General features: G+C 42.5%; 3 protein-coding genes across 4 annotated transcripts; 2 read left to right on the top strand and 1 right to left on the bottom strand.

Annotated features, from left to right (window-relative positions):
• Nucleotides 1–733: 733 nt before the first annotated feature.
• On the bottom strand, nt 734–16,842 carry rpap2 (RNA polymerase II associated protein 2). Of its 2 annotated transcripts, XM_030074701.1 has the most exons (13): nt 16,730–16,842; nt 16,401–16,446; nt 16,065–16,179; nt 14,680–14,778; nt 14,494–14,559; nt 14,304–14,392; nt 14,110–14,145; nt 12,795–13,902; nt 12,446–12,552; nt 11,820–11,900; nt 10,917–10,985; nt 7,653–7,833; nt 734–780 (listed from the first exon to the last, which is right to left on the bottom strand). In XM_030074701.1, exons 1-12 carry the CDS (start codon nt 16,782–16,784, stop codon nt 7,689–7,691), a joined length of 2,016 nt encoding a protein of 671 aa, XP_029930561.1. In that variant the 5' UTR covers nt 16,785–16,842; the 3' UTR covers nt 734–780; nt 7,653–7,688. The 2 variants fall into 2 exon arrangements, with proteins under 2 accessions (XP_029930561.1, XP_029930560.1); XM_030074700.1 differs by lacking the exon at nt 734–780 and having other exon boundaries at nt 7,567–7,833.
• gfi1aa (growth factor independent 1A transcription repressor a) lies at nt 1,867–6,189 on the top strand. Its single transcript, XM_030074703.1, has 7 exons — nt 1,867–1,935; nt 3,341–3,547; nt 3,743–3,943; nt 4,402–4,802; nt 5,120–5,257; nt 5,684–5,849; nt 6,002–6,189. The coding sequence occupies exons 2-7, from the start codon at nt 3,436–3,438 to the stop codon at nt 6,178–6,180; spliced, it is 1,197 nt and encodes a 398-aa protein (XP_029930563.1). The 5' UTR covers nt 1,867–1,935; nt 3,341–3,435; the 3' UTR covers nt 6,181–6,189.
• glmna (glomulin, FKBP associated protein a) lies at nt 16,791–26,935 on the top strand. Its single transcript, XM_030074702.1, has 19 exons — nt 16,791–16,903; nt 17,304–17,394; nt 17,624–17,749; nt 17,896–18,009; nt 18,183–18,291; nt 19,275–19,584; nt 20,132–20,231; nt 21,142–21,323; nt 21,532–21,585; nt 22,185–22,215; nt 22,353–22,442; nt 22,624–22,665; nt 23,328–23,401; nt 23,495–23,579; nt 23,750–23,859; nt 24,714–24,777; nt 25,546–25,681; nt 26,076–26,146; nt 26,307–26,935. The coding sequence occupies exons 2-19, from the start codon at nt 17,356–17,358 to the stop codon at nt 26,391–26,393; spliced, it is 1,824 nt and encodes a 607-aa protein (XP_029930562.1). The 5' UTR covers nt 16,791–16,903; nt 17,304–17,355; the 3' UTR covers nt 26,394–26,935.
• Nucleotides 26,936–27,639: the final 704 nt, after the last annotated feature.

Genomic DNA, 27,639 nt, shown 5'->3' with positions numbered 1-27,639 from the left:
CTTTTGTTTTACCTCCATCATGGGGTTTTATTCTACATCAGTGACAAATACTGACAACTGCATGAAATTCAAAACAGTTTCAGAGAGGGCAACTAAGGGACATTTCACAGAACTAATTGAGATTTGCATTTTAATCAGTGGCTGCTTTGGTTTCATTTTCAGTGGCTGTGTTCCTGAAGACTTTAACAAAACCAAAACTCTGACTGCTTTTAAATATAAACTTAAAATTTCTAGGTTTTACACATTTGCATGCATCTAATTTTATTTTATATTTGTCACTCTATAAAAACATCAGCCCTGCATTTAACTTTAACTTTTTCCGTTTTTTTTAAATAGCTGCCTTGTTTCTCTGACATAAGCTTTATAATGGTGAGAAAAATCAAAAACTAGACAGAATGCAGCCGAGCTCAGACTTGCAAGCTGCTCCTCTGGTGTTGAAGATTCACATGCATGTGGTATCAAAGCTTCAGCCTCAGGTATATTTAAACCTGTGAGGTTTCGTGCACTTTCTTGCTCTCCCCTCCTGAAGGTTCAAGGGCTCGGGGGTTGAAATTCAGAAAATAGCCTCCTGGCCCAGCGACAAAGGTCTTTATTTATTTCTATAACCGTGATCTGCACATTTCACAAGACTGCATGGGAAAGAACAAAATAAGAGAAACCTCACAGTGTGATCACTGCGACTGGGCTTCTATTTCAATCACATACTTGCTATACGGCTGAAGAGTGAGAATCAAGGCCTCTGTGTGTATTTGTGTGTGTATGTGTGTGTGTGTGTGTGTGCGTGTGTGTGTCGTGGTTGTGGTGGTGATGAGGAGGGAGGGGGAGACAAGAGGAGATGTGGCAGCACTGATAGCATCTTCTCAACTCTGTGGTTGGTTTCCTGTTGTGACTCTGGGTTTTGTACGTAGTTACAGTCACTCTGTCCTTCAGTGTCTTCTCATATCCCCCGTGTCAGTTTTCAGTTCAGAAAACGTGTGTGTCTCTCTTACGTTGCCAAAACAAAGGGCAAAAAGAATACTGCTTGTTGTAATAATCAGCTGAATTGCAGCAGTTGGAATTGAACAGTAGTTTTGAGTCTGAAATTCAAGTTGTGTTATGTACAATTCAATTGATTTATTAAGATGGCTTGTCTTACCCTTATTGTGACGGAGCAGCTCTGTCTCCACTTCAGTGAATACTACCTGTTTTCCCTCTCTTTCTTGCCTTGGTTTCTCTTTCGACTCTGATTTCTTTCTATGGTCACCATCAAAATAAATATGTCTCACTCAAGCCAGCACTGTCATTTTGAAGTTTGTCATGCACCAGTGAATTCTGGTAAAACCAGAGAAACGCCTGTGTGGAAAGTGTAATCTCTTTATCAGAGTTTTTGGTCTGGACTGGAGGAAATAACTCAAATGTGACCTCACAACACGGACAGCATGGGTTTTCGATGAGTCCACTGACAATGATTATTTTGGAGATGATCTCATTTGATGCATAAGCTGATGGGAAAGTCAACATCATACTTTTTTTTTTTTATCTGTTTCCAAGCTAGTCTCACAAGATGATCTTTGAAAGTTAACTTCTTTGACTAATTCTTTCCCACAGGAGTCCAGACATGATGGCAGCAGCAGATGCCTACATAAAAACATGAATCTGTGTGTTTGTTTTGCTGACGTGGACTGACTAAGAAGAAAATCTAGACGCAGTTTTTGAGAAGCAAGGTGGTGATCACAGTCACTAGATGACAAGAAGAGAGAGAGAGAGAGAGAGAGAGAGAGAGAGAGAGAGAGAGAGAGAGAGAGAGAGAGAGAGAGAGAGAGAGAGAGAGTCCCACCTGTGATATGCAGCATGCATGGCCACAGCACCTCACATGTAGACTGGAGACAGTGATCAGGTCAGGCCAGGCTGCTGTCTCTGCTGAGAGCCGGGCTCCCTGCTGCACTGCTGTATGCTGTGAGTATGCACCATGTGTTTCAGCTTTGCCTCGGCTCTAATCTCCGCTTGCAGGGCTGGCTACCTGCTGCAGCTGCATCAAACAACCTCTGTTCCCACATCGGACGCAAATCGATACCGCTTTGCTTGCACCCAACCTTGAACACGACCCCAAATCTTCGCAATGATTTTCATTTGAAGCCGTCTGATTTTTTTTTTTAAAGGAGAAAAATGAAGAACTGCCTTTCAGCGGTCGATTTTGAAATACCTAACTAAAGTAATCACTGTAATAGTCCTGCAACTTCAAGCGACATAATCCCGGCTATATAACTTTTAAATCCAATTTTATGCCTTTTGATATTCCTGTTCTCACATACAGGGGCTTTTGCTGTGATATTTCTTATCGTGCTTCGAAAATCGGCTTATTATTAGAGTTATTATGGAGAATTCTTTTAGGAGACAGCCTAATTGGGCAGTGTGCTTTAATGATGTAAACAATAAGGCTTAAGTTATTGGGTAAGCTGAGGCAGTGTAACTGTAATGGATACCTCGGGTCCCCATCAGCAGGCTGTTGTGCGGAGCGGCTGTGCGCGTCTCATTAACAGGATCACTTTACACCAGCCAAACAAACAGGTCATTATCTAAGACAGCCTTTTGCCTTGCCTCTGTAAAGTCATAAACAGACTTTTTTTTTTTTTTTTTTTTTTTTTTTTTTTTTTTTTTTTTAATGTCATTGTTTGTGTCATTCAAACGGTTCCGCCGCAGGCCGGTACCGGGATCATGGCTTGATAAGAAACCATCACCCGTTTCTTTTCCTCTAAATTAGTTCTCGGCTGAATATTTAAAAAATCTCAACCTATGAGACGGCCAGCGCATGAATTCAATCTGGGATATTATAGTCAGCCGTATAATTGTAACTTAAAAGAAAAGTAAACCAAGATTTGCAGGCAGTGGAATCCATTTGGCAAACAAGCCCCAACAGCCTAAATAAGATTTTCAGAAAAACAGCAATTTAATATTTCCCCTTAAAATATCCTATCGGCATACTTCACATAGGTTTGACACAGCTTACTGTAATGTATACTATGAATGTAGGTCATATAGATTCATATCATCCTAAAAAGGTGTGTAAACTCTCCTTTAAAAATAGGCCATCTCTGATTATAAATATAGACTTCTTCTTATAGGTGATCTAGCTTACATCACACACAGCGGCAAATGCAAAGATGCAAAGGGAAATGCAATATGTTCTTCTTTCCAATTCCATATCAGCGCCGGCGACCCTTCGGGGACGGGTGGTCTTGTCTTTGGCCACCTGCCCAGCAACACCTGGTAAACGATACGGTCTCTCTGCGCATGCGTAATAGCCTGCCAAAAATCCCAACGCCGGATCGCCTGTCAACCAATGGTGTTCAAATCTGTCCAGAGATAAAGTCAGAGCAGCGTGGAGTGGAGTGGAGGATTTCAGCCCCAAACGGCCGCTGTCCCGGGACATCAAGGTGACTGGGCGAGACTAGAACCATGCCGAGGTCTTTTCTGGTGAAGAGTAAAAGGGCCCACAGCTACCACCAGCCACGATACCTGGACGATGACTACATCAGACTGGATACTGTTTTGGCCCATGCGTGCGCAGGTAGGGGAACTTGTGCGTAACTGCGATGGAAAAACATATCAAATCATATCAAAATGAGCCTATAACGAGCCAAAATAGCCTACTGTTAAAAAAAATCGGTTTAAATAATAATAACAATAAAAAAGATTTGATTCTCAAAGGCTACAACCACCAGTTGCACGGTCAGTTTCTCTCACTGTCCTCCTGTTTCACCAGAGACCAAAGCTCAGGTGGACTCTGGCTGCAACTTGATGTCGCAGGAGGATGTGAGCACCAATCCTGACAGACTGTCCCCGGAGTCCCGGCTGCTGTCCCCGGGCTCCCTGTCCTCCAGCTCCCCGCTGAGCTGCGGAGGCAGCGTGTGTGACCGGTCTGACTACGACTTCTGGCGTCCGCCGTCTCCCTCCTCCTCACCAGGTCTGACAGCCATTTCAGTCTCTTATTTCATTCATTTCAATATTATTGTTATTGTTGTTGTTCGTATTAGTATCAGTATTAGTATTTTTTTCCCCAGAACTGTATTTGGAAGCAATATAAACGATTCAGGGTCAGTGATTCCACTCAGCTGTGAGATTTTGCAGGACTGTTTGGTAGCCTGTTAATAATTTATCACATTAAAAAAACAATGCCCGGTAATTGCCCCCCTTACACTCACACATATAGTCAATATAAGCGGCATTTTAAGTTTTGGTGGAAATTATGAAGGGACTCTATGTCAGATTAAAGTGATCTGACGTAACTTTAAAAAAAAAAAATGCATTTGATGTGCGCGCCCTACGGCCATTTCCTCTTTTACTGTCCCTCAACTTTCGAGCCCTTCATTTTTTTAAAGTCTTGATCAGCTACACTCACACAAAGTCCAAATTCATTTTCAGATTCAGAGAAATGCTCCACTCCTGCCGCAGAGGACGGCCACCACTTCAACATCCCGCTATTTCCTTACGCCTGGGCCTCATATTCAAACTCTGAGCTCAGGCACCTGGTTCAGGGGCCTTATCATCACTTCCCGGGCCCCAGGGAGCCCGACTCACCCATCAGCATCTACGGGGCAGACGACGGCGGCACCGAGCCCCTTTACGCACAGCGGGGCGCCGCCGCTGGATGCTACCAGGATTATTCCCACACGCCCCACCAAATCTACAGGATGCGGGATGGAGAGGAGTTGTATCTGGAGCTGAAGCAGAAGCCCCACGGCTCTCAAGTCAAGACCGAGAATGAAGTCATCTGCTCCAACAGCGAGGCAAATGGCTCCTACAAGTGTATCAAATGCCGCAAGGTAGGCCACTTTTTTCAGTATCACGGAGTAAAGCGAATATTTTTGTGGTGGTATATTTATTTTCTCCTCATGCTCATATCCCGAGGTGTTTTTATAGGGACTTCGTTAGAGTGTGTCTATGGCAATCAGAGTTTGTAATGACGACATACTGTTTTATGGTATTGTTGTTTATCATACAACGCTATAAGCTGTTGCAGGGTGCAATTTTGCTCTTATTTATCAATTTATTTTTTGCAGAATACGCCTGTGTAATTTATTACACGGTTACCATATGATTTCATATCGACATTAAATGTCATGCGTTTATTTTGCCAAAGGTGTTCTCCACACCGCACGGACTGGAGGTTCACGTGCGCCGGTCTCACAGCGGGACGCGGCCCTTTGAATGCGGGATCTGCGGCAAAACCTTCGGGCACGCAGTGAGCCTGGAGCAGCACAGAGCAGTTCACTCCCAGGTAACTTACAGTGTTCAGGCCCACCGCAGGCCTCTGGATCCACCCACACAGGCCTCAGTTCACAACAACATAACATTTGACAACTTACCACTGCATAGATAAAAACGATTTGCCACAAAAAGTTAATTTTATATTATCTAAATATGTTTGCATGTGGTGCAATTAATAGCAATATATTATTGTTGTGTCACTGTGTGGTATGGCTAATTGTTACACCTGCAAAAGCCTACCTTGCAGTCACACAGTTTAGAGGGAACATTGCTCCCCTTATGTGATTAATAAAAATAGAAAAAAAGCACTAATCTGGGGGGAAATTCGTGGTGTTCATACTTTTGCATATTGGCGGCTCCTGGTACTGTTCATAACTGATTACATGTACAATTTATTTTGAGGCCTTCACACTCAGTTTACCTGTATAACCCACAGGAGAGGAGCTTCAACTGTAAAATATGCGGCAAGAGCTTCAAGCGCTCGTCCACGCTGTCCACGCACCTGCTCATCCACTCGGACACGCGGCCCTACCCGTGTCAGTACTGCGGGAAGAGATTCCACCAGAAGTCAGACATGAAAAAGCACACTTTCATCCACACAGGTGAGAGCTTTACGAAAAGGTTCCAGAATAAACTATGAAACGCATTAGTGAACAAATGACGCACCGCCGTGCGTAACGCGCGTAAAAGCCTAGTGGGCGCGTCTCCGCTGAGCTGTCAGTTTTTTAACGGCCTGATTTAATCGCTGCTGCAGGTGAGAAGCCGCATAAGTGCCAGGTCTGTGGAAAGGCCTTCAGCCAGAGCTCCAACCTCATCACACACAGCAGAAAACACACGGGCTTCAAACCCTTCGGCTGCGACCTCTGCGGAAAAGGCTTCCAGAGAAAGGTGGACCTGAGGAGACACAAGGAGACGCAGCATGGACTGAAATGAGGAGACTGGACGACCGCGTTTTAAAATGCAAAAATATGCACCTTTGATGAAACTTAACTATATAGAATCATATTTTATTGTTTGTGGCATTGCATTTTAATACTGTGGTATATAATCTATTCTTTACCTTAAACTATTGGTTGATTTTAGAAAATAAACGTTTATTTATTGAATGTGATTTTATATTCTTATTCATATGAAGTAGCTCATAATCACTTCTTCACCAGAGTAGGCCTATGGTGGCATTTCAAAATAGGAAAGCATTTGCCTACTTTTATGTGTAGCCTATATTTAAGAATCCAATTTAACTTGCATAATTTCTTAGAATAAAATCTTCCTCCTTACATCACAAAGCAAATGGCTGCCATCAAACGGTCTGATTAAATATTCTTCACTTTGTTAGAGAGCCTATGTATTTTGAGTTCGTTAATTTGTAATGTTTGTATCTTTACACATTTGCAGGGCTCAGTTTCCCATCAAATATGGATTAAAAGCCCGATTAAATATTTCAGCATTTGCATTAAACTACAAAAGGTATTTGATACATTTTGAACAAGGATTTCCTAAATATTAATGTTTCATTTTTTACAATAACACGTTAAAACAGGCTATATGTTGTCTTTGTCTTTAATCGTTTCCTGCCCGTATTTCATAAAATCACCTCAGTGCACAAACTCGCTGTGCGCTGTGTAAAACCTGACCATCAATCTCGCCCACAATCTTCTTGACAGGCCAAAATAAAACCCGATTCAAAGTTATCTCTCTGATTAAATAAAAAAAACGTCCTTCAGCGCGAGCCACCTGGTCAAAACCAAATATTTTCACACACACGCACTGTTAACATACCCCTATAACAAGTGAGATTATGGTGCCATAAACTCCCATGTGAAGGAAGTCTGGAGAAATAGCGTCACTTTTATTACTCCAGCAGCTCAGCTTACAGTAAAATACTGCAGTGATCATTTGCTCCGCACGGCGTTTTTTTTTTTTTTTTATCCAGAGTGGGAAAACCTGGGTGTGATTTATTTGGCTGCACAGAAGTTAAACATCCAGCGCTCTGAAACTTCAAGGATCTGATTTAGACCTTCCTGTCCGCAGACTGTGTACATGTCTTTTCACTGTGTAATGATGTACAGAGATCACACCGCCGCGAAGTGTCACATTTGGTAAAAACTCTTCAAGTGAATCATTTCAGAGGCACCTCGTCCAGGAAGAGAATAATAATAAATCACACACAGGCAGAAACAATCAGAGATGTGATTTAAAAAGAAAAAAAAAATCTGAATTGATGTGTGCAACACACACACACACACACACACACACACACACACACACACACACACACACTTTCCACTTGTAAAATACACAGAATAAAAGCATAAATCCCAGAGTTCATTTGTATTTATTTGTATTCTGACAAACATCCTGAGTGTTTATCCATAGGTCCACCCATAAGTGTCTGCGTCACAGTTTGTGTGTGTGTGTGTGTGTGTGTGTGTGTGTGTGTGTTAGAGGGCTGGGGTTTTGAGCAGCTGGACTAAGCTCAGTAGATCGTCCTGCTGTAAACTGAGCTCCTTCATCAGGGTGTTGAGATACTCGACTGACACCGGGCTCTCCAGGGCCTCCCGGACCACCGGCAATACCTCTGCCAACCTGAAACACAAACACACAAAAATCATCACCACACACAAACACACACCACGTTATGCTGCTGATGTGTCTGCTAACTCTGTTGCTCTGGATAAAAACACGAGGTAGCGTCTAAAATTCTGCTGAAACGTGGAATCAGGGCAGTCCGAGATCAGGAAGCATGTATTTGATGAAAGCACATTTTTTTCAGTTTCTGTCCAGACTGAATAAGATGCTCACCAAATAAGCAGCTCCAACAATCTTGTAAACTTACACCTTCAAACAACTGCAAAAAAATTTCCTCCAGCTGTGTGTTTACCAGTAGCCACACATATATTGTATGCCAGTGTGTATACATCTAGTTTTGTGTATACTTGTTTGGACAACGAGCTGTGAATATATTTTCATGTTTACACCTGGCTGTGTAGACCCCTACCCCTGGGTATATTTACACCTCTCAGACATACAGCGTGTGTGTCTGGCTAATGAAAACCACATTTGTCTTACTTTTCAATGCAATGTTTTCAATATGATATTTCATTGACATACGCTAATAATGACACATTAAGGTATTAACAAACCTTGTTTTGAAAAGTAACAAATACTCATTGTCCCTGACTAGAGACACAGGTGTTGAAGGGTGCGTTTACACCCACAAAATGTGTGTATACCTTCATCTGTGTTTTCCAAGCTGTGTATGCCTCTACACTTGTATTCATTTCTAGCTGTGTGTACACCTCTAGTTATGTGCTTGTTTGTAGCTGTAATTATTTCACTGTGTGTATACTTCTATGTGTATACCTCAAGTTATATATATATTTCTAGCTGTGTATATGTATAGCTGTTTTCATTTCTGGCTGTACATAGTCTACTTTTAGTTAAGTGTTAATTTCTAGATGTGTACACCCTTTGCAACCTTCTAGCTGCTCTCCAGCCACCTCTCCAGCTCCCATCCCTGCCTTTGTCCATTCCCCTGTCCCCCTTCCCGTCTCCCTGTCCCATCTACCTGTGTGTAGGCACACTGTTGGCTAATCTCCGGTTCACCCCAGGGTCTAGTGTTGCAGGGGGTGCATCCATTATTCAGCTGGCCTGAACAAAAGAGGCCAGACTAGCTCCACAGCTGCCAGGCAGCAGATAGATAAGACAGCGCACCAAATTATTCATGATGGAGGGATGGAAGGATGGATGGAGTACAGGAGTTAAAAGGGGAACTAAAGAAATCATAGAGTACCAGTGGAACATGTGACAAGAGAAAAGCCGAATGAGTGTTGCCAGAGGGGCTTGATTATCAAAGCTGGGTGAAATAAAGGCTCGCTGTCAAAATGTCCATCAGTGATCCACCACCATATCGCCTGCAATGTAACTGTGTGTAACTTTTAAACATGAAATGAGCAGGACAAAACTTATCGAGTGGCTCATCAATCAAAGTAAAATAAAATCACATCTTAAGAGCAGTGGCTGTCAGTATTTTATCTCTGGATACTCACCGCGTTATTTTGCATTACTTTCCGGGCATTAGGCTAAGGCTCTAATCCATGATGACAGAAGTAATTTTGTGTTCCCTGAGTTGTTTCATTGTCTCCCAATGATGCTAAAATAGTTGTCTTAAAAACATTGCAATAGTTTTCTTATTCCCCAAAGTTTGGTGAGCATTTTTGCGGGTAATTAGGCAAATTTGTAGTACATTTAACCTCAAGTCTTTCAGACATCCTACTTTATTTTTCAGCAATTTAAATTGAAAACACGATATAGTCATGAGCTTTAGCTGCTAATGTGTCCCGAGGTAAACTTGCAGTATCTCATCTTTGGGACCTGATACAGCTTTTGATAACCGCTGCGATAGTGAAGTAGCAGCAGCGGCAGGTTTCCCTTTTGGTTTAAAATTGAGACTTTTATGTGTCCTAACTCAAGCCTTATAATACAACGCAGTGTTGACTCTTTAGAGTAGTTCAAGAGGGCACACTGTGTAAGTATAATGTTGATTCATAAGCACCTGGGGCTGTTCAGACTCATAAATCAAAGTTGTAGTTTGACCCCTCTCGGTGGGCCTACAGGCTTCAGTCAGGTGAAACGTTTCCCAGGGCAATTTAAACTGTCTCTTTTGCATGTATGTGTGCAGCTCAAGCGTTTGTGTGTGCACATTACGTGTGTTTCATTTGAAAGTGTACAGTGTCTTCCACGCTGCATCACGGATCTACAGAACGGCAATCAGGTGGAGATAAGGCAATGAGGCGTCCGTGTGTACTCAAGAGAGGAGCAACACGGAACTGTCCGTGAATTACCAGCCCCATAATCTATCTCACACACACACACACACACACACACACACACACACACACACACACACGGCACAGGCTAAACAATGCCACACCACATGGCCTCATGTCAAAATGCACCATGTACAATAAATGTGAGCGTGGACTGCATTTCACAGCACCCACGCAGCAGTTGAGAGTGTGACAAGAAACTTGATATATGAGCCTGAATTCAAAACAGGAAACTGTCAGTATTTCATCAATGAAGCTGAAGCTGAAACAAAAATCACCCTTAAGGATAAGTAAGTTGTTTCCTTCCTGGAATGAGAACCTGGATGGTTGAAAGAGACAAATGTGTGCAGCCGTGTTGTTGCTTTGATTTGTGTATTTTGTTAACCTGATTTAGTGCAACAATTATGTCTTATACTGACAATTTAATGTGTGTTTTTGTTCCCTGATGCGTGCTGTCATTATTTTGTACCTTGTCTCATATCGGATGGTGATAAACGTTTAATTTGTGTGTATTTAGATGGGTTTAGTTTATCTAAAACACTAACCCTGAAGGTTTACCCTTCACTTTCACATTGTAGCGCCAGATGATACAAAATACACACATCTTATTCATGCGCCCATAAATCTCTCCCACACACATGCACACACATTCAGTGGCAGAGAGCAACTGTGGTTTTGAGTTTGCTGAGAGGGTGTATCTTTAGGAAAACAATGTTCCTTGATTTCCTCTCCCTCTCTCTTGCTCCCCTGCTAAAGCGCAGGCTGTCCAGCTGTCACGTTCCCATAACACTCGGATACCACATGCACGCACGTACACACAGATGTGCACTAGAAACTTACAGATGAAGGAGGACCACGGCTATGAGAGTCCACTCTGGAGTTTTGTGGATGATGTTTGTGTTGGTGAACCTGCAGTAAAAAAAAAACAAAAAAAAAACAGACAGACAAGCAGAGAGTGAGATATAACCAACAGCCAGCCAAAACACACAGGATTCATGTCGTAAAAGCGTGGTTATTAAACTATGGGTCAAGCACCAAACTTTGCTGTGCCCCCAAGAGTAAATATACACTTTAATTAATGAATCATGCACAAGCCATGGACAATATTCATCATCGTCAGCTCAATATGTGCTTATTTCTGTTTCTACACACACACACATGCCAGGTTCTCATCTATAATGCAGAACCACCTGATGTGGCAATCTGCTAGCTAGGAAAATAAACTATAACACAAAGTGCAAAAGGCCACGTCGGCCATCACAAACACAAACCCCAATAGTGAGGTGATGTATGTTTCTCTGACAGCGCTGTGAATATTCTTTGGTTTAAACCTCGGGGGCCGTGTGAGCAGGGCCTCTCCACGGCGACAAGAGAATTCCTGGAAGTAAAACTCTGGAGGTGTTAACTCCGCTGCTGCTACTGCTATTAAATCATTGCCACGGTGATTTAATAGCCGGGCAGACCGCAGCCTCACCAGCCAATCAGAGCCCACAGTATCGCTATGGCAGGAAGTATGTTCAATTTGGGTATAAGTTTTAAGATTTTTTTTTTATTGCTGTCATTTTACGAGGCACAACATCTACAACACCTACTACTAGAAGTGGACAGTTATAAAGTTCTGCTATTAAATCAAATCAAAGGAACAAAGTAAATTCCTGTGTGTGTCCATACCTTGGCAGACCTGTGGAGGTGTATATGTGTGTGTGTGTGTGTGTGTGTGTGTGTGTGTGTGTGTGTACTGACCTGAACGTCCTGACCAGGCTGTTGAGGTCAGTGGAGATATCACTCATTGTAAGCTGCAGTGGGCCCACGATGTTTCGGAGACTGGAAACCACAGAGACGCGGCACATGAGGGACGAAGGGGGACAAGCAAAAAACTCAACGTGTGAATTTGTTTTTGTTTTTTTTTCTCTGCATCATTTCCTCTACCTAGCCATAATTTGCCAAAATCCTGTATTCCTCCATGAGCAGATGGAACATGGCGCTGACACTGACAGGCCACACTGGGTCGATTCAAACTTGAGTCAAAAGGAGAGAAATCCCCACAATCTTTTATTGCTCCCAAAAATGTTTTTGGTGGAAAAGGTTACGTTTCGACAGCCATATTGAATCTTAAAATAAATAAATAAATAAAACTGGGAGCAGTAGAAGCTGTGTGCAATGACTTTTCTCCCTTTTTCTCAGCTTTTACTAATTTTGCATTAATTCCTACTAAGGCCAGTAATGTTACAACAATACTGTACTGCATGCATTCATGCTACTGTGGTGCTTTGCAGAAAGTGTCTCAACTGCTCTCTGACACACATGCAAAAAAGACACATGTGCACACATAGGCAAACACACACACACACACACACACACACACACACCAGCTGTTGAGTTTGTCCACAGTGATGCGTTTCTGGATGACGTGCTGGGCTTGAGAGTCAATCAGTGGCAGAACTGGGTCCTTCCCACCTTGATCCTGGGCTGACACCTAGTAGGAGAAACACATACGAAGTATGAGTGTGTGTGTGTGTGTGTGTGTGTGTGTAAATGTCTTCAGATAAATCCACTTTCTGCCAACCAAATTTGTCTATGCATGTTCTTAAATCTAGTGCCCCCAGGTGGCCACAGACACTTACAACAAGCCTGTGCTAAAAAAAAAAAAAAAATTTCCCCTCTTCATTCCCCTCGCTCCTCCCTTTTTTTTTTCCGCTCCCATCTTCTCTCTCTCACCTCGGAGTCTTTAGTTTGCTGGTTGGCCTCCTCAGGCACGATCCAGGTCCCTTTGTAAAACTCTCTGATCCTAAGCTCCTGCTCCTGCGTCTCCTTCTGCAGCGTCTTGTAGTCTGGAGCTGCAGCCGTCGGCCTATTCTGCTCCTGGGGAAGCCTGGCCGCAGTCCCGCCCTCTTCCACCTCCACCACCTCCTCCAGGTCGTCTTCATCCAGCTCCTCCTCTTCCTCTTTTTCTTCTGTTCCATCAGTGGGGGGAATGAGGGAGGAAAAATCAGTGCCGTACAGGAACTTGAGTGTCTCCTCTGTCCTCCACTCTTTCAAGGTTCTTCTCAGGCCCTCTAGAAGATTCTGCCGGATGTCATCGGGTTTGGTTCCTGTTGTGTGCTGCTTGAGGAGGTCCCGTAGCCCTGCTGCTCCTCTCTTGCTCATTCCCACCTGGGTGATGCTAATGTCTGGCTGGCTGTCCTGACTGGTGGTGGTCACATGTAACTGAGCTTTGCTTTCTGTTGAGTTTGTGTCTGTAAATGGAGGAGAGACGACTGGACTGGTGTCCTGTGTCCGAGTTGGGTCAGTAGGTTGGAGAGTGGTGTGGGTGACAGGCTCAGTTATGGTGCATGAATTCAGTTTAGCAGTAGTTTCTTCCACAAGGATGTTTTTAACCTCCAAGGGCGTCTGCTGCTCACCAGGTTGGCCTGTGCTTACTGTGTGAAGTTGCTTTCCAGCATCAAGTTGCGTTTTATATCCTAATGAATCGTGTCTATTCTCCACTCTCAGCTGCCGGTCCTGGTCCACATTCTCACTTTGCTGATGCAGGATCCCCTCTTTATCTGTCTCTCCCTCCATCTTTCCTCCCTCTCTTTGGTCTCCCTCATCGGATCGTTTGGGCAGGTCGCCCCAGTGTACGCTGCGTCCCTGTCGATGGGAGACCATGCTGGAGACAAAGTCCTGCTCCTGCTCGCCGTCACTGCTGTCACTGTGGCTGAGGCCGCCTGAGGAGGAATGTTGCTTCAGGCTTTTGGAGCCCTCGGGGTTGTCGGGCACAGGGTTGTCGATGTCATCCTCGCAGATTCTCCTCTCAGCTAGTCTCACCTCCTCACCAGAGCTGCCGCTGAACACAGACACACATGGGTAAATTAATTACCTTTTTCATTTTTGTATTCCTTCTAAATTACACTTAATACTGCAAACATCTAAATGTAGAAAGACATTGGATCATTTGTTATTTGGATCAGCTGAGCATTAGACATCAGATATGTCGATATTTTATGCAATCAATTTGAATGATAAACTACAAAAGTGTGAAAGTGGTGCATACCGGTCTCCTTTTGTCATCAGAGTAATTTCTGGAGGGCTGTCAGTGAGAAAAAAAAAAACAGCAAACACATAGTCCTTAGAGAGTGGATGGGACTTTATTTTGTTCCTGAAAAGTCTGCTTTTATCTAACCAGTGGATTCAATGCCACATCTCCTCTTCCTGCTGCTCCAACATGACAGTGAGCAGATCACATACCTCTCATGCTGCCGGAGCCAGAGGGGGGTCTTCGATATTTGCAGCTCAAACTCTTTGGAGGCTTTGTAGCAGAAGTTACTGCAAAAACACTGAACACAGGAGAGGGCAAATGAAACGTTTCTTCCACCTACTAAAAATGAATGAGTTAATCCAGTATATTACAGCCCTGCACCACACACACTGCACTCACCTTGCGCTCAGTGATGTCGTACACCCGGTTGGTTTTGGTAGAAATCTTGTACTGTTGAGTTGGGATCTACAAAATGAACAGCAGAACCGAATTACAGTAAAACAGATTTAAAGCAGAACAAGAACAAGAGACATGCTCAGATCTATCCTTTACAAAAGGGTTATATAAAAAAAAAAGGTTTCTCACCTTGCTCAGTTTATTCGAACAAATAGGATAGCCACACAGTTTAATTATGGATCTCTCCTCTACAGCATCTTTGTAATTGGCACAAGTGATGAACCTCGCCTGTGAAAAGAGGAGAGCGGAAACAACTTGAACAACACAGCAATGACATGTCACACTGACAGCCAAAAAAAAAAAAATCCTTCAAGAGTAAAAACCACTCATCAAAAGGATTGCCAACTCATAAATTTCCATGTAATTCTCAAATCTATTGTGTTATCACTGCATCAGTGGGCAGCTCACTGGATCCACTATAATGAAACAACACCACACTCATTCTAACCAGGTGTTGAGTATGTACTGCGTCTGAAAATGCAGTATACTCAAGAATATCAGCATGAATACTCAATTAGTTCAGTATTTTCAGTGTGCAGTTACAGCTCACAATGCAGTGTGTTGTGGAAAGGGAGGAGCTACTCAAGGGGCAACAGTAAGTGAGAAGTTCATAAAGACCAAAAATAAACTGAAATATGAGTTGAGACACATTTTTTTGGTATTTGTGCACTAGATGTTTTTTGAAATTCAAAGCTGCAAGAGAACAGAGGATGCCCAGATGTAAGTCCTATGACAGCAAAATCAGCTGACGTGTTGCATCATTCCCGTCCAGTAAAAATGACACAATGTGTTGCATTTCTATCACACTAATGACTGTGTAGTGTTAGTGTTAGTGTGCTTTTGGGCGCAGCTTGTGACTTGAGATGACAACATTAAAAAACACACAACATCCAACTGCAGTAAACAGGCGAGAGCCCCTTTAAGCTGCCTGGGTCATGTTGATGCATGGACGCCTGAATATAATCGTACACGCGGCCTTAAAGAAATGGTTACAAAATACCACGTGGCATGTTCAGTTTCCTTTTATGAACAAAGAAACATGAGCAAGTTAACATGGCTACCCCGCTGCCTGCTTGTTACATGTTGATTGTGTTGTCCTCGTTTGCCTTGTTGTTGTTGTTGTTGTTTTGTTTTTATCTTACGTTGTCTTATGTGGGAGAGGACCATGATCAAAATAAACCGTCAGGCTTTGCGTTTTCATCCTCTGTGGTTTTTTAATGAATGTTATGACTGTAGTGCAGTGTTATAAGTGATTTTGAATCTTTTACTAACTGAGCAGATGGCTCACTTAGTCCTGGTCCACAATTTCACGTTCAAAGCTTGAGCTTACTGAGTTGATGAGCTCAGTAAACCACTGAGTAAGTGGGTAGATCGCTGAGGAGGAAGACGGTATAATCTCTTACTTATTTCAGGTGTTTGTACTGTAAATTACCAGGAAGGAGAGTGTAATCTCCACCACACCACTGTCCTAATCGCCCTCACAGAGCCAATCTGAAATGTGTGCCTGTACATACACAGTCGACCAGGAAGTCCTCGGTGATGCTGTCGTCCAGGAGGCGCTCCACCACCTGCCGAGCTCTCCTCTCCAGCTCCAGCTTCTCCCTCAGGGCCTCCTTCACAGCCTCCCTCCTGGGACAACACACAGCACCGGCATTAGACAGGTGACAGGGCCTTTTTCCTCAAACAAACCATTGTAAATTAACTCTAGAGCTTAAGGAAAACTGAGCAGATTTAGTATTAAAACAACCACCCTCCTTGTTAAACGTGGCGTCCAGTACAGACTCAGTTCAATTCAATTATTGTTTATTTGCATGAATGGGTGAAAGCCACTCACTCACTCACTCACTCACCTTCTTGCTTCCTCTTCAGCGCTCCGTGCCTTCACATTTTTGCCTCCTGCCAAAACAAACAGCACAAAACAGACAGCTAGAGGTAGACAGTGGTGGGAAATGTTTCCGAAATAAAACAAAAGGCGCTGTTATGCTACGAAACGTTGTTTATTATCCTTAAAGTGGACAACAAGTCAAAATGAAACTGTACAACTTAAAAACAGAGCCAAAAAACGACATTAGCTGTTCACAAAACCAGCTTCAACTCATTTCTACAAATTATTAGGGGGTCAACATGTTTCCGAAACCAAAACTCTTCGTATGCGGGTTAGTTTTTCACTGAAACCAACCTTTTTTGGAGGGTTTGGAGGACCGGGCGCTCCTTCTCATCTGCTCCCTCTCCATGTTTCTGTTTGGCGGAGTTTCACCTCTGACCGGTGACGCATTTGACTCTACGGCAAGCACAACGGACAAATCAGCCGCAAGACTTCCTCGCATCCCTCACAAGGCTGTTTCTAAGCGATGTAAGTTACAACACTACTATCAGGCTGACCAGTGATGTTATGTCCATTTATGTTCAGTAAATTGTGTTTCAACAGGAATTCAGAAAACGCGTTTGATTTGGATGCTAACTGCTAAGCTAACGCAGAAAGACATTGGTGTGTAGCTAGCCGTCATTGCCCACAGGAGACTGCCCACTGCCTCTCAGGCTAAACCTGCTTGTTAAATACACAACCCAGTTTCTTTCATATTTATATAAAATCCTGTTATATGAAAAGTCACGGCCAGCTAGCTGTGGGACACATCAGTCAGATAGCACTCATGTATGCCTGAGTAACACAAGCCTTTTGGATGTAAGCAGTTTAATTGTTACATTGTCCATTATAGGCTATTGGCTTGAAGTTTCTTATATTTTTCCCCTAGGATTGCTGTGTAAAGGCAAACCCCAACCGAGGAGTACAGCTGGAAAGCAGGAATGGCACTGGAGCAGTTCAGTGATGTGGTGCAGAAATGTGTAAGTCCAGACTGTCCCTCAGACTTAAACTAGACCTGTGTTTGGCTCAGCAACACTCACTAACCCATCCATCTATCCATCCATCCATCCATCCATCCATCCATCCATGCCCCTCCTTCATTTCATAGAGAAAATACTCAATGACTAAATATTTTGGTTTAATTGCTAGATCCAAAATATTATCAATCTCTCTCATCCCATGTTTCCTCCTCCTCTGTCTCTCACACAGCAAGCCATTCATGATGACAGCTACACCACTGAGGATTACGACGTCTTCACAATTGCAGGACGGGCCTGCATCGAGGAGGGAGACAGCACGCAGGTCCTCAGTATTGTCGTGGATGAGAAAAATAAGGTAAAGACAAGCGTGTTTGTGTGCACTTGTCTGTGGGACAAATATGTGAGTGAATAAGAGGGGCAGAGGCACGGGCGGGGATGAAGTCACTGTTTTTAAGTTTATTGTGATGCGTGATACACACTCCTGTGTCCCTCTTTCTTCAGGACATAGTGAGATGTATGGGCTGGAACCTGCTGCCTCCGCTGGTCCAGGTCCTGCTGAGGAAGGACGACAGGAGTCTTCCTCACTGCTTGGCCATTTTCAGTCACCTCCTCGAGGTCTGCTCATCTGCTCTACAGTTATTCTCATTGAATTGTATGCTACATTAATCTGAAGGTAGACAGAGACAGAAAGCGATGTGTAGGTGTTGTATTTTTTTATTTTTATTTTTTATTTTTTTGAAAGCATCAGGGTGGGATTATGTTTTTAACGGTGAGCTCTGATTGGCCAGGTGTGCAGTCCCAAAGAGCTGCTGGTTGGCTTGTTGGAGCAGGTGGAGGAAGCCCAGCCTGATGTCCGGGCAGAGACCCTCCTCCTTCTGCTTAACCCCCTTCAGAAAGGTAAATACATATACATATACACATGTACAGAATAATAAAAAAAAAAACATCTATGAAACCATTGATAATTTTTTCAGTTAATCAGTTCATCATTTCCTCTATCAGATGTCTATAAGATTTCAGATGTCTTCATTTTATCATACTAAGAAACAAAGAAAAGCTATCAAATAGGACTGGTGAAGCCGTAATCCCCAAATGCTAAAGGACTTAAACTCACAATTATATTTTATCAATTTTATAGCAAACAGACTAATCGACTATTTGTTTCAGCACTGCAGTGTCCTATAAAAGGCAGTTGTTGGTGACAGATGAAGATGAGAAACCTTGGCAAACTACAAAATTAGGCAGAAAGTCCTGCATAACATCTGTCTTACCCACAGTTACTGGACTGAAGCACTGTGCTCTCCAGTTTTCAATAATCTGTTAACGGTAACTCATACAAACCGGGCCGACTTCTCATGCAGTCACCTAATATCAAATTAAGGCAGCATGATATGCTAAGAAAAAAATCATATTGCAACTATTTTGACAGATATTGTAATAATATTTGCGATTTTAGTGGGAGTGATCATTTTTGCATCATGATTTTGATTTTAAAAAACGGGTCAAAATGAGGATGATATGATTTTTTTCTGTAAAATAACATGTTATTTTACATCTGGATAATATGATTTGTAGGTATACTGTCACAATTAACCTGCATCAAAAAACTGCAGTGACCGCAATTTGGATATTTCACTTATCCATATTGCAATTTTGATTCGATTTTGATTAATTGTGCAGCCCTATATCAAATGGATCCCCTTAGTGTTTTCATTGCTTTATTAAATATCGATCCATCTGTTCTCTCGCCCTCTTTTCCTCCCCTTGTTGTGCACCATCCTGTCTGTTCGCCCTGATCCTTTTCCTCTGCTCACCTCCCTCTCTGTCTCCTCTCTGTTCAATCCTCATCTCTTCCGTTTCCTCGCCTCCTCTCCTCCCAGTGTTGCTGCGTCTGGGCCGCCGGAAGCCCTCATCTTTGGGTATGGTTCTGTCCACTCTGCTGGAGCAGGTGGCCAAGCTGCCCGTCCCTCACACCAAGGAGCAGGAGGAGGACGACGTCTTCTCCCTGTGTCGCTGCTGCACCCACCTGATGGCCTTCATCCGGCCCTTCGTCCAGGAGGCCAGGTACAACGTCCTGCACAGCAAGAGCCTGAGCGAGGGCCCGGACAAGGGCGCAGACGAGACCCTGGACGAACGGGACAGGGTGTTGTCGGATAAGGAGGATGAGCTGAGGACAGAGCTTCTGAAGTTGTAAGTTGGAGGATCCGCAATGTCCCACAATTCAGACTTGATCAGAAAATGTCTGTCGGCGTGTTGTCTTGCATTTCCATTGTCCTGAGTCTTGTGAGAAAGTAAGCTGGTACCGAGCCTTTTGTAGAGCTCCTCACCTGCCAAGTGTTTGCAGCATTGTGGGTCCATCCCATATTCTGTCATACGTCATCCTGTCTCTCTCCAAAAAATATGGTCTGTTTACAAAGAAAATCTCCATTGACTGTATTTTGAGCAGCAATACCTAATGCGATTCACTGAAATAACAGTAATATGATCGCCTCAAAAAACAACCGTGTTGCTGTCAGTTTTGTAGTTTTGTGAGTCTGTGTTTGTTGCGCAGGCTGATCACTCACAGTGCACGAAGCATTGTACCTGTCCCAGGTGTGGGGATGAAACAGTAACCAAACCTCTGCCGCTACTAAAACGTCACACTCATGTATGATGGTTGACTTGTTCTGCAGGTGTAGCACTAATGGCTGCTCCTCAAGGTTGTCTGTCTGTGTCCCTCTGTCTGTGTGTCCTGCAGCTGTATGAAGACTCTTTGCCAGCCCCTCCTGGAGGTGCACCTGAAGGATCCTGACACGCTGCCGGTGTCTCCCCTCAGGGACTTTGCAACAGAGATTTTGGTAAGACATTCACATACATATTAGAACTGAAAAAATATTGAATGCTGAGAGATGTATTTACAAGGATACAAGGAAGTTTATTGGTCATTATACAACAGGTTGAATAATGAAATTAATTAATTTAACCATAACACACTCAGAGGGGTTGTGTAAATGTTGCAGTGGGCCAACATAATGTGTATGAAAGTATTAATTTTGACGACTCTCTCCCTATGTTGCAACAGTTATGAGCACACAGTCTGTTTAACTACCACTTAATATTCCTACCACTTAATATTTTAGTGCTGCCTCGTTGTTTTTTACTGCCACTTCCTCAAACAATATAAAATCAGCGGCTGCTGTCAACCATCAGAAAATATTACCATAATATCCTACTCAAGTATAAGTCCTTTTACTTGGCTGAAATATTAAAGTATGGGTAAGCAGCTCCTCACAAATGTGTATTCAGACTAGTTCAGAATAATTCAGAAGTTAGTAAAATACTTCTTTATTAGATAACATTGTCAGATGTAAAATTGTCCATGCGGTTCAAAGGGAAGGTTTATATTCTTTAATTGGTTTGCTCTTCCCTTTTCTTCACTTCACTTGACCAATTTACGCTCCTGATACATTGCTTATGGAGAGCCTGCAAAATTTCCACTCTGTTGTCCTGGACAGGGTTTAAAATGTAGCACAACTCTCAAGTAAAAACATGCATATGTATTTTTTTAAAAAAGTTAACACTGATTTCCAGATACTCAAAAGTTCAAGAACGTACAGTGTGTGTACATGAAAAAGCTACTCAGTTACAATCACCTGAATCATGATGGTAAAAGTGGATTACACGTTTGCTGCACCGTACTTAGAACTCTGTGTGTGTGTGTGTGTGTGTGTGTGTGTGTGTGTGTGTGTGTGTGTGTGTGTTGTACAGAGCAGTCTCAGTGCTATCGGGGAGTCCCTGCCCAGCCTTGTGTTCCTCCCTCTGCTGAGGAGGAGAGAGGTGCCAGGCTTTCTGGAAGAGGAGGTGCGATATCCTAAAGAGTCCTTATCCAGCCTGGCTCACCTTCTGTTTGTCCATCACCTGGCTGTGGACGCCTTCCCTGCTGTTTACAGGTCGGTGTGTGTGAGAGCACAGGTGGATCCACATACAACAGTTCTTTGGAAATAGTGAAATAGAAATGGTGTTTCTGTAGGCCCACACTCCAGTTCTTTTTGCTTTTCTTTTCAATGATTCACACTTTTCAAACAGTTTCCAACGTAGTATTTTGAATTTAGAAGCATTTTAATAAATTGTCATGACTGTGTCTCTGTGTTCTTTCAGTCCTGTGTTTACTCTACGGTCTAATATGGAGCACATCAACCAGCTCTTGTCCAGGTGACTGCACGGCACTATATTCCTTTATACCATCTAATCTTGGGTTGATTTCACAAAAGCATCTTTACAGCTCATTTGGAATCAGAGAGAAATGCTAGCCGTAACGCCTCAGTCATCAAAACACAGGGTTGGGTTATTTATCACTCAAATTTAGTTTTTGAGTATCCATGTAACTGGAAATCTAAAGTTAACATGATCATCCATACATCATGAGTTTCACGACCCTGGCTTTGGCCTCTGAAATCTGTTGTATAATTTTGAAAAGTACATGGATATTGATCAAAATAAATAAATAAATAACACCTTTTTACCTACTTTTATTTTGCCAGTTTTTTTTTTTTTTTAAATCATTTTTTGTTTGACGTGGAGGGAAACGCTGCTCAAAGTCTTTATCATTTCCTTTTGATTGAAGGATTTACAGTTATGTAATTGTGAATAAATACAGGACTGGGTCTATAAGATATTTGCCCTCTGATGAACAGGCTTTAGATTTGTGTGTCAGAACATTAGATGCATCTTGAGTGATTGATGTGTTTAGTGTAAATGGATTATTTGTTTTGTGTAACGTTATAACCTTATTTTTTACATTTTCACTGTAGAACTGAGGAGTCAAGGATCCAGAAAGGACTGGTAAGTGAAACTGGAGCAGAAAATCACACACAAGGTTGTTGTGGTTGAAGTATTCTTGAGATAAGTGTTGTAGTTTTCAAACTGTGTCAGGGAGGTAAAGCGTGCAGCATGCTGACCGCGTGTCTCCTCTCCACCAGGAGCTGTACGAGAAGAGCCTGGTGAGGCTGGAGGACGGCAGCCTCCATGTGAGCCTGCTGGAGATCAAAACCTTCATCAGTGTTCCCCGGGTAACCACAAACATCTGCTCAGGCCACCATAAAAATCTGCTTTATTACTCTGCTTTTGATCATTTAATACTGATCAGTGTGTTTTTATCATCATACTTAGAATTACATTTGTGAATCTTGTAGTGCGATGCTGTGTATAATATCATCCTGTTTTTACTGTTACTGATTTTATCATTTTCAGAACTTGGTGAAGGTCATGACTTTGTGTCCAGTGCAGCATTTGGTAAGAATTTATATCTCCGTGTTAGTAAATAATATCTAGTACCAGCTGTATTTTGAGGTTTTGGATTTGTTGTTGGTGTTGTTTACATTGCATATGATGAAGTCAGCTATAATGGACTTCACAGACTGCATTTCTTCTATCTTTGGATCGTATTTATATGCATTTATTATTCTCTCTGGATGAAAAATTAAAGTCCCTGTCCAGCCATTCATTAAACCCCTAAAATAACCTCTGTTCATCAATTTTATATATTTAGAAGAAAAATTTCAGTGAAAAAACACCCTTTCATGCCTTAAAATGGCTTAGACATAACTCTACAGCTTGGACTCATTAAATATGTGCCCACCTGTCTTCCTGCTCACACCCTGGCTCCTAACTTGTATCGTTTTTGATAATCTATCCATCTTAAAAATTATTTTTTCAGCTCATCTCCTAGTTAGACGATTGTTCATGTGAAGCAGGCATTTTGAGTGTCGGGGCCACCTCCTCCTTCAGTAGAGGAGTGTGAAAACACTGCTCTAGTGACAAACTTTGCACAGATACAAGTCAGTATAGTCAAGGTCAGACATTTTAGGGGATACAAACATAAGAAAAACACATTTTTGAGTGCAAGGGGGCTTAAGTTGTAAATTGACAAGCTTTTTTTTTCTTTTTCTCAACAGAGAACTAAAGGTCTCAAAGTGTTACAGCTCAGCATTGATAAGTTTGACACAGAGGCCAAGTACAATTTTTTACAGTAAGTCCCACCTTCCCTCCCTGAAAGTCACTGGAGATCTCTCTCTTTATGCAGCTGCTCATGCTAAGATCCTCATGGGATGTCTTGTTTCAGGTCTATGCTGAAGATCAGTAATCACTCAGGAGTTGAGGGTTACATCATCAAAAACATCAAGAATCAGATCGACTTCTCCCTGAAGGTGAGATGGATGACATGTTTTTTTTTTGTCCACAATGGCTGTGTTTAGCTGTCGTGCAGAAGTTTGAACACAAAGATGGTGTTTGTGCACAATTGGGGGTGGATTTTAAAATCTTACACAGGGGGAAAAAAAATATAAGTCTGTTTCTGATTCTCTCTCTCTCTCCTCAGCCAGGTCACGGTAACCCGTGGTTCGAGGGGGTTCACTTGCTCCCTCTGCTGCGACAGGTTCTCGTTCTGCCAGACGGCCCCGAGACCGACCTCCTGCAGTATCTGGACAGGTCAGCACACATATCATCATCGCCTTTTTTCCCCCTTAAATAGATGCTGGATTTCAGCCTGTTAGGCACACTGTCTCCTCAGGCTCTTGCCACATTATGGGGAACATCATCTTTGTTAGCCTGTTTCAGTGAGGAATGCTGACCATGTGTAATTTTCAGGTACTGTAACTAAAATGGAAACACAGACTTTTCCCCCTCCACATTGTGGCAAGTTCCCAATGACAAAAAATGAGAGCATAACCGCTTAAATAAATATATATAATACATATATACATATACATTAGGGATGTGAATCTTGGGCTTAACAAAGATTCATTTATAGTCAAGAATCACTAGCTGATGATTCGTCTTCAGAATGATTTTTCTTTTTTTGGAATAATTTAAGTTTGTAAAACAGGATTAGAGTCAATGATTTGATTCAATACTTTTAGCTTAAAGATTATATTGCAGTAATGTAAGATTATTATTTTTCTTCTTGAATGTGGAAAAGCCTGATGATTTCCAAACATAAAATGTGGTCAACAAAAAAATAAAGGTGCTTTTCTTAGTATTCCGTGGTATTGTCACAGAGTTAGGTCTTTTTAAGAATGAATTCAAAGTATTTTATATTGACTTAGGCTGAAGTTAGAGCAGTTTCTCTTTTCTTCTTTTAGCAGATTGATGCAGTTGAATCATGCAAATTTACAACAAACACATCGGTGCGGTGAATGAACTGTTAGACTACTAATATCTGCCATGTTTGGTTAGAAAGATTCATCCAGTAGTGGCTGGACTTTGAAGTCGTATGACAGGTGTAAAGAGGTCAATCAAAACAGAAAGGATTTTAGTCGAACTGCTGTGTGACTATTTTCCAGAGTCATGGAGTCGCTGAACCTCCTGCGCTACCTGGTCATCAGAGACAAAGTGACAGAGAACCAGGTACAGAAAACCTGCTGCCTCATGTGGCGAGGGAAGGATCAAAAGTCTCACAGGAGGAGTTCTGATCTGTCTTTGACTTTGGCCAAATCGTATTTCAAAATTGTTGAGGCTTGACAGGCCTCTGCTTGAAGGACAGTCTCTTTGATCACCGTGCCACCTTCTACCTGAAAGGACCACACAATGAGTGACAGACTGACTGAATGATTGATTTTTCTGTCATCGATCAGTTCAAGTTCAGATTCATTTATAGCCTTTAGTCACTGTTGACAGTCTCAAAGGCCTTTACAGGGCCACAGTGTTTGGAAAACAAAACAACAGCCCCTAACCCTAACCCTCATAAAAGACAAGAGACGTTTGGTTGTAAGCTCTTAATGTTTCTTCACTTCTTCACATTGATGTTTTTTTTTTTTTTTTAATGGAGTAAATTGGTCCAGTTTGGGGTTATAGCAGGTCAGGGAAAATACACAAAGCTCATTTTGATCTCTAAGTCAATATCTACCAGAATAAAGCATCGAATTGTATGTAAATATACTCCTGGTGTCAGTCAGTTATGGGGTAGGTATGAATGTTAATCTTCTATGAATGAGGCCCATGATCACCACAAATTCTCTGAGGAACATCAGCAAGATACATAAATATCAACCCACAGCTTTCACATTTCTACAGTATATCAGTACAAGGCTCATCTATCCAAGATAAATACAATGTGGTAGAAAACGTGTAACCTCACATTCATCTCGTCTTTGTGCCGTTCTCCTGATCTTCCAGACCGGGATCTGGACAGAGCTGTACAAGATAGAGGATAAGTTCCTGAAGCCCCTGCGTGTCGGGGTGAACATGTCCAGAGCTCACTATGAGATGGAGCTCAAGAACACCATGGAGAACAAGAAGAGCAAGGTCAAAGGTCAGACTGGACAGTTGTGTAGCTGCAGAGATTCATGTCCCCCCCCCCCCCCCCCCCCCCCCCCCCCCCCACCCCACTATTTAGCACCATCCATCACAGAAAAGGAAAGACTATCATGAAAAATTTTCTGCATTTTTCCACTCAACTAAGCGTTAGCAAGTTGAACACTGAGGGCTTTTTTATGGAGATCAAAGCCTTTCTTTACATCAAAGAATATGCCACAAACCACTGTGTCCTTATATCATTTAGATTTCATATTCCCCAGGAGGGAGCAGTTTCCTAAACTGTAACAGTTTACTCATATTTTGTATTTTAAATATGGTATCCTGGTACTCATCAACCCTGCCTACAACTCACAAGTGACCAGACAGTTTGTGTGGGTCTTTTTCCACAGAGGACTCGGTGCTGTCTGTGTCTGTCGCTGACGACAAGCTGCCAAACATGACATCAGAGTCACAGATACAGGTGAAGGACTTTTTCCACATAATTTACTTTAGGTATTTTATGCCAGCGAAAGTTGTTTTTTTTTTTTTTTTAATTCCAAAATGTCTATCTTGATGGTGATTTTTGTCTGTACTGCACTAAAGAGTCCTGTGATTTTCTGAATTTTACTGTTATCTTTCAGGCTCTACATTCAGCCCTGCACACCTTTGACATGATCGAGAGTGTGTTGGTGCGAATAGAAGAAATCATCAGTGTGGACAATATATGAACAAATCCCAAGATACAAGACATCAACATCAGTCTCAGGGCCTGGCAGCCAACACAGGCGAAAAAATGCCTTCAACTGTTTTAGCATTTACGGCACATTTGAGTTAACTTGGCCGAAACATGAACAGCCTCAGATGTGAAGTCAGCAAAACAAACTTGGGGGTTTTTGCTATTTCCAAAGTGATTAACAATGCTCAAAGCATAGATTCAAATAGTAATCAGGCACTTTGTATTGGTTCTGAAATATATTTTCAAATTTTTTCTGCCTCGAGGCTGACAAGTAACATTCATGGACAGTTAATTTCAAGTGACTTTTAGCTCCCCTTTATGCCAAGCGTAGACAGAACCGTCCTCCAGCTTGGTCCCTTGCAAGAAACAAGTGTAACTTATGTTGTCAGAGGTTACTATGACTGTGAAATTGTTAAGCATGTGCTCAGGGCATGCACGTCCTAAGTCCTAATTCCATTCAAGACTTTGTATAAATGGTAAAATGACATTCATCAGCTTTTTCTACAAACCCATAAAGGGCTTTTTGTCATGATTTGTCTGTTGTGTTTTTGTTATGTAATTTGAAAAGCACTGGGCAACATGAAATTTCTGAAGATTCTAGTGATTTTCCTCAAGACTTGTTTTTTGCCATTTCAGATTCCTGTACCAATATGCACCACACATTTTGTGATAATATACAGTGTAAGGTCATGAGAGGTTACCAGGGCAGGCTTAGGATGAGGCAGTGCAACAAAACTGGCTACACAAGGCAAAGTCCGTTACAAACCCACAGTGGTTATTTATTTCTCATATTCCAGGTAATACAGGTGACTCAGGTAAAGCTGGTAGCTCCAAACAATATCCAAACTCCAACATAAAGTGCCCCTATGGGGTAAAACAGTAATCAAATCTTTCTTCTAATTGTCACAACAATCCAACTTAAAGTGTCCACTTTCCTGTATTGGTGGGCTTTGCAACAGTTTCCTTTGTTCTGGGGTTTCCTCCAGGCCTGGCTGCCAAACTCCTTCCAGCCGGCTGCTCTCTGTCCTCCTGCTCTCTCTCCCCCCTGTTCTGCTCCACCTCAGGGTTCTTTGTCCTCTCTCAATCAGGTGGCTTAAACACCTGCACCTGTCGGAGTGGTGAGGCATTGTGGGGAATGTAGTTTGTGGTCTGGCGGCCATTTTGGGATGTTGCTGCTGATCCTGGATGGGAATGTAGTGTCCCTCCACTACATGTCCCCTGGCGATGCCACACATCCC

The sequence above is a fragment of the Myripristis murdjan genome, chromosome 17 (genome assembly GCF_902150065.1).
Source record: "Myripristis murdjan chromosome 17, fMyrMur1.1, whole genome shotgun sequence".
NCBI lineage: Eukaryota > Metazoa > Chordata > Actinopteri > Holocentriformes > Holocentridae > Myripristis > Myripristis murdjan.
The sequence above is the reverse complement of the archived record's forward strand: the minus strand, read 5'-3'. Positions and strand labels throughout refer to the sequence as shown.